The following is a 13,715-nucleotide window of genomic DNA, read 5'->3' on the forward strand; positions in this document are numbered from 1 at the left end:
CTTTGTTGCTGCTGATTAACCAAGGCATTTTGTTTCTTTTTCATGTGGAAGGATGTAGACTGAGTAGCACTCTGGCAGTGCTTGCTCCCTTGCTAATATTGCATAAGAGATTTCTTGGAGTGTTGTCAACTACTCGATACTTCATGTAGTAATATAGATATTTTTTTCTGTCTCTTTTTCAGGAGTGGAAGTAGGGAAGGATCAAGAATTTGTAATTGACACCAGAGGAGCTGGTGGACAAGGTAAACTGGATGTTAATATTTCCAGTCCTATGAGGAAAGCTGTACCATGTCTGGTGGAGCCAGTTCTTGGTAAGGAGTGCAGTACAGCAAAATACATCCCAAGAGAGGAAGGATTGTATGTGGTGGATGTGAGCTACGATGGCAATCCAATCCCAGGCAGCCCCTATACTGTGGAGGCCACTCTGCCTCCAGATCCCTCCAAGGTAAGTAAATGGTAATGGCTGTAACAACAGCTAGTAACTGAAAAGTGAATTGGGCTGTCACATGATGCCCAACTTGCATTTGGCCAAACTAGACCCTGGAACATCCTTTCTCAGAGCTTGTTTCATTTCAGTTCCATTCGCAGACTCCATGACTCATGGAAGTCAATTGTTAAGAATTGGAATACTTGGAATAACTTTGAACTAATACTGCAAGCATTCTGCACAGTGTGGCATATGCATGTGTTCTAACTTAATAGAAGTTGGTTTCATGACCAACGTAATACATATCAAATGTATTAATTGAGATGCTTCTTTGCAGAGAAATAAATTTCAAGTGTAGTTCCATACAGCTATCCATTATTCAGCACGCCTACTCCTTACGTTCAGTGACACATAAAAACAGCTGTGGCAAGGGTATGAATATCTGCCTAGAAACTTCTTTGGAGGAAAGAGATACCAGCTTTATGTTAAGACTGGGAGGAGGGGCAAAGGAAACTTTGCTTTATATGTATTTTTAAGAGATTATTAGTCAAGTCTTATGTATTAACTAGTCTGTCTAAGGTCATCTGTGGTACAGCAGTATGAAAGAATTAGTACCTGAGCTGCATATTCTCTCCTAGGTAAAAGCTCACGGGCCAGGTCTTCGAGGAGGCCTCGTTGGAAAACCAGCTCAATTCACAATAGATACCAAAGGGGCAGGAACTGGAGGTTTGGGTTTAACGGTGGAAGGTCCATGTGAAGCTAAGATCGAATGCTCAGACAATGGTGATGGAACCTGCTCTGTCTCCTATCTGCCTACCAAGCCTGGAGAGTACTTCGTAAACATTCTCTTTGAAGAAGTTCACATTCCTGGTTCGCCATTCAAAGCAGACATAGAAATGCCGTTTGATGTCTCTAAAGTCATTGCCACAGGACCAGGTCTTGAACGTGGCAAAGTAGGTGAGGCAGGGCTGCTGAATGTTGACTGTACAGAAGCAGGTCCTGGTAACCTGCGGGTGGACATAGTGTCAGATACTGGTTCCAAAGCTGAGATCCAGATCGATGATAACAAGGACGGGACCTACGTTGTGACATACGTGCCGCTCTCAGCTGGCATGTACACCATCAAGATGAAATATGGAGGAGAGCAAGTGCCTAAATTCCCTGCCCGGGTCAAAGTGGAGCCAGCTGTGGACACAAGCAGAGTTAAAGTGTTTGGGCCGGGAGTGGAAGGGAAAGGTAAGAGCAACCCTGTTCCTGTTACTGGAGTTCGTAGGACTTAAGATCCTTTACCCGGCACCAAGAATTCTGAGCAATGCAAGTTGTAATAGCTTTGCATGTTCCCATGGCGACCCTTGAAGGGGATGTTTCATTATGTTCCCAAATGTTGTTTATCTTGCTGGTTCACAGAATGTTCTGCTGTCTGAAATGCGTGTGCTTCTCGAAATGACTCTTCAAAACATTGTCCTGCAGATGTCTTCCGAGAAGCTACAACAGAATTCACTGTGGATGCCCGACCTCTAACAAAAGCTGGTGGTGACCACATCAGGACACAGATCACCAGCCCATCCGGCTCCCCCACAGACTGTCAGATCCAAGACAATGCTGATGGGACATACGCAGTGGAGTACACACCATTTGAAAAGGGTAACCTCTGTGGTTGTTTATTGTCCTTTTTTAAAAAAAAATAAATAAATAAAACTTGAGAGGGGAAAACCAGCAGCAAGCAACGCTTCTGATACTTTCATTTGGCAAACTGCTGAGGTCTGCCAGTAACTCCTTGGCATTCTCAGCGGGATTTTTTGCAAGTGGGGGAGCTAATTCTGCAGGAAATACCTACTATTTTAACTTGAAGAAATGACTTACAGTAGCTTATCTTCAAAACAGCACATAGATGGCTTCTCAGTTACGAAACGTTGCTAAGGTCTTGTGAAATGCAGGAGGAAGGTCTTATCTACCTCCTGACATCCAAATCTGTAGAATCATGTAGGAGTGATGCGATCAGAATATTTAGGGAGTTCAGAACATGTTTTCCTCCTCTAACAGGTCCACACACAGTCAGTGTAACATATGATGGCGTGCCTGTGCCAAACAGTCCCTTCAGAGTGAATGTGACGGAGGGCTGCCATCCATCACGTGTTAAGGCACAAGGACCTGGACTCAAAGAAGCTTTCACAAATCAGCCTAATGCCTTTTCGGTTGTCACCAGGTAACCAGGCCAACTTGATCTTTCGAGAGTATCTGAGGGAGGGAGGAGCATAGAGGGCTGTGCAACATAAGATCCTAAAACCGGTACAAATATTTATAAAATAACCAAACTATGTCCTCTTGATTAATGTGTTTGCTATCTGATAGGTTACTGAGCTCTCTGCTCTGCAGAGGTTATGAGCTGATAATGGTTGGGGATACAATTCTGGGAAATGTCAGTGAGGTTATGCTGAACTGCTTTGCATTCCAGAGCACACTAAAGGCAGGGCATCAGAAGTCAGGTTGCTGCTTTTCCAGTAAGGGCAGAAATGTAGCGTGAGTGCTGTGAAGCTGCTGCTGTAAAGGGGTAATTCTAACAATGTGCCTTTCTCATCTGCAGAGGGGCAGGAATTGGTGGCCTTGGAATAACTGTTGAGGGGCCTTCAGAGTCTAAAATCAGCTGTAAAGACAACAAGGATGGGAGCTGCAGTGCTGAGTACGTTCCTTATGTTCCAGGAGACTACGATGTCAATATTACATATGGGGGAGAGCATATTCCTGGTAAGAGCACTTGTGCAGTGGTTTCCAAAGGAAAGAAAGTGTTGAGTTGGTGCCTTTGCTGTGTCTTATTTTTGCTTGGGGGATGTTGAGGTTTTGATGTTCTGCTTTTCCTGAAAATAAAGGCAGAAATTGTAGCATCTGGGTGAGAGGAGCAAAGAAGTGCATCCAGATGGGTGGAGTAAGAAAAAGGGATACTAGCTTTGACAAACAACTGATACAGCCCATTCTGTTGTGTTGGGGCAGGGGGTACATGATTTTAGTAATGCGCAGCTTGTTGGGTTAAGAAAATAATCCCTTTCATTTGTGTGTCTTCAAGGCTGTTCTGCAGTGAAATAGTCTAATGGAGATTACATTAAATATCGTCATGGGAACTGACAGTATATTAAGCATATATTGCCATAGGGATTATATTAAATGCTGCAAGTTTTGATCACTGCAGAAGGCAGTGACTGTTCTGAAAACAAGCATTTGTCTGTGTGTTTGCTGTGGATGTAAAGCTGAAGTGGTTTAAGCAGTGTTCCAGATACATCTGGCAGCCAGCAGCTTACAATTAGAAGAAGGGTGTTTTTCTCAAGACCAATAATTAATGCTCCTAAATGCCAGGCACGTTTTGCTGCAGTGTGTGCTTACACACTGTCATATAGCATTCATCTAGGTGTCCTTTCCCAGATGTTCAGAGGGAGCTGGTTCTGTCCTGTTGGCCCTCTTCTATTCATCAACGTATTGAAATGGATAAGATGTGAAGGAAACGAGAGCCTGTGTTTTGATCAGTTGCTTGTGCCCTGGAAACTTTATTCTTTGTTGATTTAGTGCGTAGTGTAGGCTGAACTGGTGCTGTCTTTTATCTGTAACTTGTCTTTGAGAACTATGGAAGTGCCTGTGCTATGAAAGAGGCCCGGTCCCAAAGCGATAGCCAACCGTTTGCATTCGTGTGGGCATTTTCCTGAAACTGTTCAATCTGTGTTGTTCAACACCAGCTGTGTTAACTTCCAGGCAGTCCTTTCAAGGTTCCTGTGAAGGATGTTGTGGATCCCAGCAAGGTGAAGATTGCAGGACCAGGCCTGGGAACAGCTGTTCGAGCCAAAATCCCACAGTCCTTTACTGTGGACACCAGCAAGGCAGGAGCAGCACCCCTGGAGGTGGTGGTGGCAGGACCCAGAGGTGAGAACCAGAGCGCTCCATCTGGCTGTGCCCATCTGCATTGGGGTGGGGGATGCGCTGGGGTCCTGGTCCTGCTCGCAGGGGTGGTCATGCCACTTGATGACTTTCCCTCTGCCCCTTGCTAGCAGGCAGGAGCCAATTCAATGTCCTAGGGTCAGGTCACCCTGTGTGAGTGCCCTCCAGGTAACAGTTCTTTGATTTTAGTGGATGAGACGGATTCCCAGGGATGGCGCTCTCCACTGAAAAGCATTTCGGATTTTCTTAAGGGTGATCCAAAGGGTGACACTGCGACAGGTTTGAACTCTCACTAACTAATGGCAGCTTTGGCGCTCAGAAATCTAACTGGCAACAGCAAGAATCACCTGAGGGAAGGAGTGGGAGCAAACTGTGCTTCTTTCAAGGCTTTCCATGACAGCTATATATTTCTTTTGCATTTGCTACACTGCTAATCCTTCCTGTGTTTTCAAGCCAACTTGTAATTGCAGGCTGCTCTGTGTGATCTGTGCTGATATGTCACATAATTTGCAGTAGATTTGGCTTGATGGAAATAGAAATAATTGATCCTGCTTTCTTAGAACTTTGGCAGCTTGCAGGGTTCTCCTGTCTAGGCAGTGAGCCTACCTTTCTTAATACCTGATTGTGAAAGACTCAAATTGGTGAATGCTATGCACTAACTGGCTTTAAGGCTCAACTCTGTGCAGTGAATCTCAGTGTGTAATCTTGTAAATGACTGTTCAGGCAGTTATAACCATTACCTACTCATTTTCTTTCTGGAAGGACCTTTAATGTATTTTGAGCAATTGCTCTTGACCTGGCTACAGAAAAGCAGATTTTTCTCCAGTATGTTCATGCTAGCTATTGTTCACAATAAGATCGAAATCCAAAGAGCAGTGAATCTGACAGATCTGTGTTAAACCAATGGCTCTCAAATACAAAATAAGGGAGACTGATCCATGCTGACTGCATTCATTTAATAAAAAAACAAGAAAAAAAAAAAAAACCAACTAGCTTTTTGCAAACTGTAAATCAGCAGAACATTTTGGAGCTTCGTACAGCAAATGGCTGATGAGGAACTGAATTTTAGCAGTGCGGCTGAGAAAGTTATCTGTTGCTTTTTTAGGAATTGTGGAGCCTGTTAATGTAGTAGACAATGGAGATGGCACCCACACGGTGGTGTACACCCCTACACAGGAGGGACCGTACATGATCTCTGTCAAATATGCAGACGAAGAGATTCCTCGCAGGTAAGGTGCTAAGGATAAAGTCGGTAATCTGAGGAGTTCCTGACTGATTGTGTTCCAGGGATTGGCTGGGCGAATACTAAAGGCTGGTAAAGCTGGTAGCTGCCAGTGCCTGTCGTGCTGTCCACTGTGTACTGCAGTAATCAGCCTTGATTTTAGGAGTAGGAAGCAGTAATGGGTTTCTCTTTCAGCCCCTTCAAGGTGAAGGTGCTTCCTACATATGATGCCAGTAAAGTGACAGCGAGTGGACCAGGTCTCAGTTCCTATGGCATACCAGCCAGCCTGCCTGTGGAGTTTGCTGTGGATGCTAAAGATGCCGGGCAGGGACTTCTCACTGTGCAGATAACTGTGAGTAACTGCAAAGCCATGCAGGACACCTCTGCCTTAGTCATCCTCTGTACTATATGTGGCTTACAATTAACCTTACGCTCTGCAAATTACCCAAATGAGATAAGTACAGCTTCTTACAAGATTACAGAAATGATGGAATTTGGGATGGAGACGGCCTTCTATCAGTGTGGTTCAGCAAGGCCACACTGTAACTTCCACACTGAGCACTGTGTGCTGAGAAATTAAAAAACAAGTTTCCCTCAAGGTTACCCAAAGTCATAAGCCACTTAAAGAGATACTACAGGAATGTTTTTGCTTGACGTAGTTATTGCTTTCCCTGAAGTTTCTGGTGCTCGGTCTCTGTGGCCTCTGCAGAAAGGTCTCTGTTTAGTGGGCCATAAAGCATGTTTCTCAGCCCTGGCTTGCCTAGGTCATGGCACGGCGGCTGTACTTGCTGTTCTGCATTCTTGCTCCCGTGCTATCCCATCTGCTCAGGGTGCTGCCAAGTGATTGGCTTTACTCTGGAATGCAAGTGTGCCTTTGAAGGATCTGTATTACTTATCAGAGCTCCCAGCATGGCTACAGCTTTGAAGATCAAGTTCTACAAGCCCTATGTGGTGGGAATGCATTTGTTTGCTACAATTTCTTGTTCTGAACTGTTGAATGTCAAATGTTTCTCTGGAAAGAGGGAGCTCTTTCACACTGTACATGAAATCTCAAGTCCTTTGCAGCTTATACTCTACTCTTGTCAGTTAAAGTCATTACAGGAAGGTGTCAACATGTAGCCCTCTGTGTCAGCAACTCTGGAGGGCTTTCCAAAGTGCTTCATGCTTTGCAGCTAAATTGCTCTGAAAGCTGGGGGTTCTTCAGAAGCGTTTTGCAGGGTGCTGACTGTGGTTTTAGATAAGGAAGCTCAGTGCTAAAGCACAGATCCTTATATATCCTTATATAGTGTAGAAGTGGTAGTTGAAGGGACTACGTGGGCCTGTTCTTAAGTGCAGGCCTTGCAAGCTCTCAGGAGCTGAGTGTCTCACTGAGGAGCATTGTTTGGTATCATGTAGAGGACTGTTGCTGATCGCCCTGACTGTTCTGCAGTAATCTGACGTCCTTGCTTCTGGAAGTCCATTCCTAGCGATTCACTTCTGATCCCCTTTGAGACTTCCTAAGTATCACTGTGAACAGGTTTGCTGTCCTGCTGAAGAGAATCCTAACTGCCTTCAGAACACCTAAATCTTCTGCTTTGCTTTCCTCAGGACCAGGAGGGCAAGCCCAAGAGAGTGGACATTCACGACAACAAGGATGGCACATACACAGTGACCTACGTCCCTGACAAGACGGGCCGCTATACGATCGGTGTGAAGTACGGAGGGGATGACATCCCGTCCTCTCCCTACCGAATCCGGGCATCTCCAGCGGGGGATGCCAGCAAGTGTTTGGCCACAGGTGTGTGCTAGGGTCTACTGCTGTTGTTACCCATCAGAGGGTTGTGCAGTTGGTGTGACAGGCTGCACGTGCTCCCTGTGCACCGTCTAATGAGAGGGAATTCTTAAAAAGTGCTAATTTGAAGGGAGAAAAAGCACAAGGGGTTTGCTGTGGTAGAACACATGAGAGTCTTGTGTAATCTGGCTGCTCTTACAAGAGGGGTTTTCATAAAGATAAAGAGCCCTCCACCCCATGGGTGAACAGGAATCTCTTGTAGTCTCCAGCAAAATCTTTCAGACTGCCTGGGGTGTTGTTATAAAGAGCCAGATGCAACTGAAGTTTGATGCTTGTTTTGGCCTAGGTAAATTCTGTTGAGAATTGCAGTGAGGTTGATTTAAAAATAACACATCTGCACATGTTCCCTGTGTTCAGGCTCCTTGCACTGCTAGCATTGCAAGAAGCTTTTCATTCTGAACAAAAGCAGAATTAATGCTGGGGGGTGTAAGTAGTTGGCTGTGTGCTTCAAGGCTAGCAATCCTGTTCAGGCTAGGTATTACTGACAGTGTTCTTTGCTGCCTTTCCGTCTGATCAAGAGTGAAGGTGGAATTTTGGAAAAGGGGTTAAAAAAAAAAAAGGGATCTTCAAGGTTAAGAAGTTACTATGCTCAAAAATCAGTGCCTCGACATAGGGGAGGGATTCCAAATTTGTTGCCATTGGAGCTCATTTATAGCTACAGCCCTTACCCATTCTCAGGTCAGATGGTCACCATGCAGCTTTGAGCCACCTCCCAGCCAGCCAGAGACTATGGGAAGGAGCAGGATGGGTAGGAACTAGTTATGGTATCATCACTGAATGTTAGGTCCAGGATTTATAAATAAATTGAGCAAGGCCAGATTGAACAGGGAAACTTAATCTATGGTTGTAGACCTGTGAGAGTGTCTGAGCATTGTGCCAACCTGAATTGTGCATGAGAGCGTACCCAGTGTCAGGCCAGCAGCTGGCTGCTCTCAGGCCTGTTTAAACCAGAAATATGTTCCTGGCACAATGGAAAAAACAGAGTGGCAGGTATCCCCTTTGCTTCAAAATTTGTGTAAAAGAGGCCTTAATGGCTCAATCTGATGCTGTTCCAAGTAACTCAAGTTGCTAACTATTCATAGTAGCGCTAATGGCAGTTCTTCTTAGATGCCAGTTTAAATTTCCCATTTCCAAGAAGTGCCTTTGACTCTCTGCTGCAAAGCTGAAATGCAATCACTGTAGGAGTGGATGCTGGACTACTGCTCAGGTATTAAAATGACAGGTTTGTTGCCATTTGAAAGCGAGCCATTTACCCGGTAAGCGGCGGTCAAAAACACAAGTATCAAATACACGCTGCAAGCACGAGTTAATAGCTCTCATTTAAACACAGCATTCCTCAGGCTGGATCTGCTCGATTTGGGCATTGTTTCATGATTTTTTTGGATGTGTGGCAAAACAGCGGAAAATGGTTTGCTGGTAACGTAAAAGGAGACGTGGCCCTGGCTGCTACTGTGCCCACTGCAAGTGTCCCTGCCGTATATCTGCTCCCCAGAGCATCTGTGGGGTGCTTGGTGCCGGGCTGCCTGCCTTGAGGCAGCCCTCTGAATGATTTCTGCCCAAAACTTGCCTTGCAGGTCCTGGAATTGCGCCCACAGTGAGGACTGGTGAGGAGGTTGGTTTTGTGGTGGACGCCAAATCAGCAGGGAAGGGAAAAGTGACGTGCACCGTCCTGACGCCAGATGGGACAGAAGCTGAGGCAGATGTTGTTGAAAACGAGGACGGGACTTATGATATCTTCTACACGGCTGCCAAACCAGGAACCTACGTGATTTACGTCCGCTTCGGTGGGGTAGACATTCCCAACAGTCCTTTCACTGTGATGGTAAGCCAGCTCTGCTCATGGATACCTCCCACTCAGATTCCTGCTTCCACGTTTTATTCAGTGATAGGTTAAGTCTGCGTGCATGTAAATTTTTGTAGGCATTTATTAGACCAGCAGGAGCTAATGGGTCCTTGTTCCTTGTTATTTGGAGCAGTTAGGTGAGCCATCAGAGGGTGAAAGCTTAGCTGCTCTGGTCAGAATGTTTCATTTCCTGACTACGTAGTTCTTTTTCTAAACGATGTAAGAGTGGTTGTAATCAGCCTCTAAGACCAATTATTTCAGCTCTTGTCAGCTACAGTGCTCTGACTTGTCCGTCTTTCACTCTATAACATTGACCCCAAAGTAAGAAACTGTGCTGACAGATCCCAAGGAAGCGGGCTGTTAGCTCACACTTAAAAATGATTTGCAAATGCTTGCTAAAGTGTTACAGCCAAATTCCCCTCCTAATTATATCCTTTCCCACATGCAATCCTTCAGCATGCTTAGGTTCAAAAAGCAAACAAAACCCCTGTGTGTTGCTGGGAGCAAACTAGGTGCCTCTGAGGGATCACAGAAGCCCTTTGAGCAAAAGCTTGGAAACAAAGTGCAGAAGGGTAGCAGGGGCCATGGCTGAGCATGGGCTGGGTTGTGCACAGAGAGTCTCAGGCCTTAGCCTCTCACCTCCCTCCCTATGCCAGTCCCATAAAGAAGCATCTCTGAAACTCAGTTCCAACTAAGCATAGGTGCTGCTCTCCAGCTTCCCTCCAAGCCTCCCAGAGGTGGCTTTGTCCCTTGGCTGTGGTGGGTGTGGGTGGTGGGAGGAAGGTGCCCAGCAGCAGGCAGGTCATGTTGTGTGAAACACGAGGAGTGCTGACACAGGAGCGATGCTAACCTGCCTTTACCACCAACCAGGCTGTAGATGCAGATGATGCTGCTGTGCGATCGCAGGAGACAGTGGGTGCATCCCCCCCCGGATTCCGCCCTTGGGTACACAATTTTTACTTTTTTTTTTGTTGTTTTCCCCATCTGTGTTCCATTTCAGATGACAGCCTGCTTCTTGGGACTGCTTGATTCTTTCTGGTCATTGTATTCATTCTTTCTATTTGATCAATTGTTCTCGGAATCCAGACCTGTTTTTTCCATGCTGCTTGAAGGGAGTCTCCAAGTAAACTCTCAGTAACATCCTAAAAACGAAGAGGATCATTACATCTACAGCTTCTACTTCTGCAATGTCTCCTGTTGGCAAAAGCAACCTGACCGCATTGCTCTGTTTTCCCAGTGAAATAGCACCGTGTCTTGAGTCCAGAGTCGCATTGTGAAACTTTTTCTGTCGTCAGTTTTGTGTTGCAATCACTCTGCCACATTCAAATCACTTTCTCTTCCAGGCCTTAAGCAACTAAATCCTTTCCGATGGAGCCACTCTGGGTCTTGTGTGCGCTGCGTTGCCTCCCACGCTCTTGCATTCCATGTTGACCGCTCACTTTTTTCCAGCATGCCTTCCATCCGCACCGTGTTTGATTTGCTCTGCTCTGCGATGTGGTGTTATGGAGGAAAGCTTGACGGGATGCTCTAGTTGGGCCCCAGCCCGTGGCTGCTGACCGCCATAATCACCGCGCCTTGTCCTGCTTCTGCTCACAGCGGAGTGGCTCAGTGCTCAGCTCCCTTGTGCTGCCTTTGGTTGTGATGTGATTGAGCCTTTTGCTTTCCACAGGTCACAGAAGAGGCTTACGTACCAGTTGGCGACATGAACGGCATGGGATTCCGGCCCTTCGATATGGTTATCCCCTTTGCTGTAAGGAAAGGAGAAATAACAGGTACCAAAGGATGTGGAGCTTGTTGGGAAAGCTTTGCCCTTTGTGAGCGTGTTTGTGCATTTGCGGCTAGCAGTCTGTGTGGTCGAGACCATAGCATGTGGAGGAGAATTGTATTATGCCAGGAACTCAATTGCTTAATTTCACATCAAGTGGCACCCGTTGGGGTTTGAGTGGGATACGCCTGTGATGCTCTGAATTCTTGGTGCTGCTGCAGCCCTCGGGGCTGGGCTGGGAAGTACTGCACTGCAGGACCAGCTGCTGATTTTTACCCTCCAGAGCAACTATACATACTTGATTGGCCCCTGCCCCACCATGTCCCTTCTCCAAAACAGTCAAGCCTTCTCAACAGTTGAACTAAAGAACCTTAGTGGTCTTTTCCAACCGTAAGGATTCTATGATTCTTCTGCACAAGCATCACTTGGCAGCACCCTGTTGTGCTGAGCTGCATGTGTGGGCTGGGTGCTCTTGCTCTGGCTCAGCCATCCCTCCCCAGGCCATGCTCTGTCCCTGATTGCAGAGGGAGAGCATCTTGCAGTGAAGCACATCGGTGCCTTTCCTGGGCTCTCCATGCAAATGTCAGAGGCTGCAGCCAACAGCCCTGCCTGTGGAGTTTGTAAGGTCACAGAACTGCCTTCCAGATGTCTACTGCTGTGCTGTATTCATGTAGCTTTAGTAAAAAACATGTCTGTTTAGTGTTCCCATTAGTCTCCTGTTTGTGCCTGTGGGTAAGTAGTTTAACAATTGCTTGCTTAAAATGGCTAGACAATTCTTTGTGGGTGGGAGAGGGGAAGCAGGCAGTTTCTCCTCCTGTGGCTCACGTGGTGCCTTTTCATAGGTGAAGTACACATGCCCTCCGGAAAGACTGATACACCAGACATTGTGGATAACAAGGATGGCACTGTAACAGTGAGATATGCTCCTACAGAAGTGGGGCTGCATGAGATGCACATAAAATACATGGGAAATCACATCCCAGGTGAGTCTGACAAAGCAGGTGGCTGATGGAGCTGAGCACAGCATCCTGTTGACACATCATTTCCCTGCTAAGGTTTCTGTAGCCTCATTATAGCACTGCTGCAAGAGCTGCTTGGGACTTCTTAGCACTCAGCAGCAGTTCATCTGCATGCAGTCCGATTAAAAACTAAAGCAAAGAAGTAAGTGCAGGCACATGTGAGCTTCCATTGTGGTTTCATAGTACCAGCCAGGCTTAAAATGGATTTTGGTTTTGGAAGCTAGCTTTTGTGGCATTTTACTATGGAGAAGAAACATACAATTTTCTAAATACCATTTTTGGGGGCTTGAAATTTACTGCCTTGTTGCTCAGCAAAACTAATAGTTACAGTACATGTATATCCTTAAAACTGCATTGGCATAAAAACTACAATCTGTGCAGAGGACCAAGTGGCTAAAACACTATATTTACTCTTTCCATCTCAGTGCAATAAAATAAAGCACACATGCACGCTATGCTGTAATCTTTCTTTCTTCTTGGCTGCTTCTATACAAAAAGAAACCACTGCCTTTCATTCTCTCTTCTCTTCTTTTGTCCTTAGTTCCCCAGCTCCCGCAGCTCCCCACTGGCGCTCTGCCCCCCTGGCAGCTCGGGCTGCCTACAGGCACTGGGGAAACAGGGCAGCTCTGCGGCACGGTGTGCAGATACGGGGCAGAGAACTGCCAGCACTGCCTCGACTGGGTTGCTGGTTCTGCTGGGGCATGGAAACTGGCTGAGGCAAGGAGCTCGAATAACACGATGCACAGAGCTGCATCAGTACCGTGTTTGTGTATAGCGCTTCTGAGTTCCAGACTGGCTGACGTATTGGCTCCATGAGACCATTGTCCTGTGCCTGGCCAGGGGGATGCTGTGCCTCAGCGCTTCCTTCTTGAAGGCTGTCGTGAATCAAGCTTGCTTCTGTCTCACTGCAGAATCTAGCTTTGGACTTGGAAGCTGTCTGTGCCTTTTTTTGAAACTCTTACTGGCTGTTGGTGACTGCTTCTTGTTCTTGCACACCAGCTTTACTAATCTCAGGCTGGCAAATGCGTTTCTGGATACCCTTCAAATTTGCTAGTTCAGGTTCATTGAGTCAGGCAATGTGCAGTGCTTGTTCCTAATTCTGAGCTGCCCAAATTCATGATTAGTATCTGAATTGAAAGACTGCTTCTCTGAGTCATGCTCTGATTTAATGTGCTAAATATAAACTGCTGATGAGTAAGATCCTTTACAGCATCATTTAAGCTTATCTGTGGTAATTGAAGTAGTGCTTTGTCATGACTAAACTGTGGAGCAGTATCTTTTGAAGATGAAAGGAGAGGCATATTCATTTTAAAGTGCACTGGAGTGGTGTAAAGGTTCTTCAAATATCAACTGGTGAGAGTAGCACTGAAGAATGCGGTAGTGAATAAGCGTAAGGTCCCGCTGGGTTAGAGCAACTTGATGCCTATTTCATTCTTGTAGCCCAGGCCACTAATCCTTGAAGTGATTATTGTTTTCTTTTTCTTTAGAGAGCCCTCTGCAGTTCTATGTGAATTATCCAAACAGCGGCAGCGTGTCTGCTTATGGGCCTGGCCTCATTTATGGGGTTGCCAATAAACCAGCGACCTTTACCATTGTCACGGAAGATGCAGAGGAGGGTAAGTCTGTTCTTTAAGCCCACCTTTCTCTAAGCTTTGAACTCCTAAGAAGTGTGATGTGGGTCAGCATT

At 46.1% G+C, this 13,715-nt stretch overlaps 1 protein-coding gene across 4 annotated transcripts in view; it reads left to right on the forward strand.

The window, feature by feature from the left end:
- FLNB (filamin B) overlaps positions 1-13,715 on the forward strand; it is a gene marked incomplete at both ends in the record, with an annotated part of 65,516 nt that overhangs the window by 40,627 nt on the left and 11,174 nt on the right. The window contains 15 exons of one of the 4 annotated variants that reach the window (XM_079540325.1): positions 183-445; positions 1,066-1,663; positions 1,898-2,071; positions 2,471-2,633; positions 3,012-3,172; positions 4,166-4,333; positions 4,538-4,627; positions 5,454-5,577; positions 5,766-5,922; positions 7,158-7,347; positions 8,976-9,223; positions 10,115-10,189; positions 10,914-11,016; positions 11,852-11,992; positions 13,516-13,644. In XM_079540325.1, the coding sequence (XP_079396451.1) occupies positions 183-445; positions 1,066-1,663; positions 1,898-2,071; positions 2,471-2,633; positions 3,012-3,172; positions 4,166-4,333; positions 4,538-4,627; positions 5,454-5,577; positions 5,766-5,922; positions 7,158-7,347; positions 8,976-9,223; positions 10,115-10,189; positions 10,914-11,016; positions 11,852-11,992; positions 13,516-13,644 (2,784 nt within the window). Of the gene's footprint in view, positions 1-182; positions 446-1,065; positions 1,664-1,897; positions 2,072-2,470; positions 2,634-3,011; positions 3,173-4,165; positions 4,334-4,537; positions 4,628-5,453; positions 5,578-5,765; positions 5,923-7,157; positions 7,348-8,975; positions 9,284-10,114; positions 10,190-10,913; positions 11,017-11,851; positions 11,993-13,515; positions 13,645-13,715 lie in introns of all 4 variants that reach the window. The other 3 variants (XM_079540326.1, XM_079540328.1, XM_079540327.1) reach the window with 3 other exon arrangements.

The sequence above is a fragment of the Tetrao urogallus genome, assembly GCF_951394365.1.
Source record: "Tetrao urogallus genome assembly, chromosome: 10".
Taxonomy (NCBI): Eukaryota; Metazoa; Chordata; class Aves; order Galliformes; family Phasianidae; genus Tetrao; species Tetrao urogallus.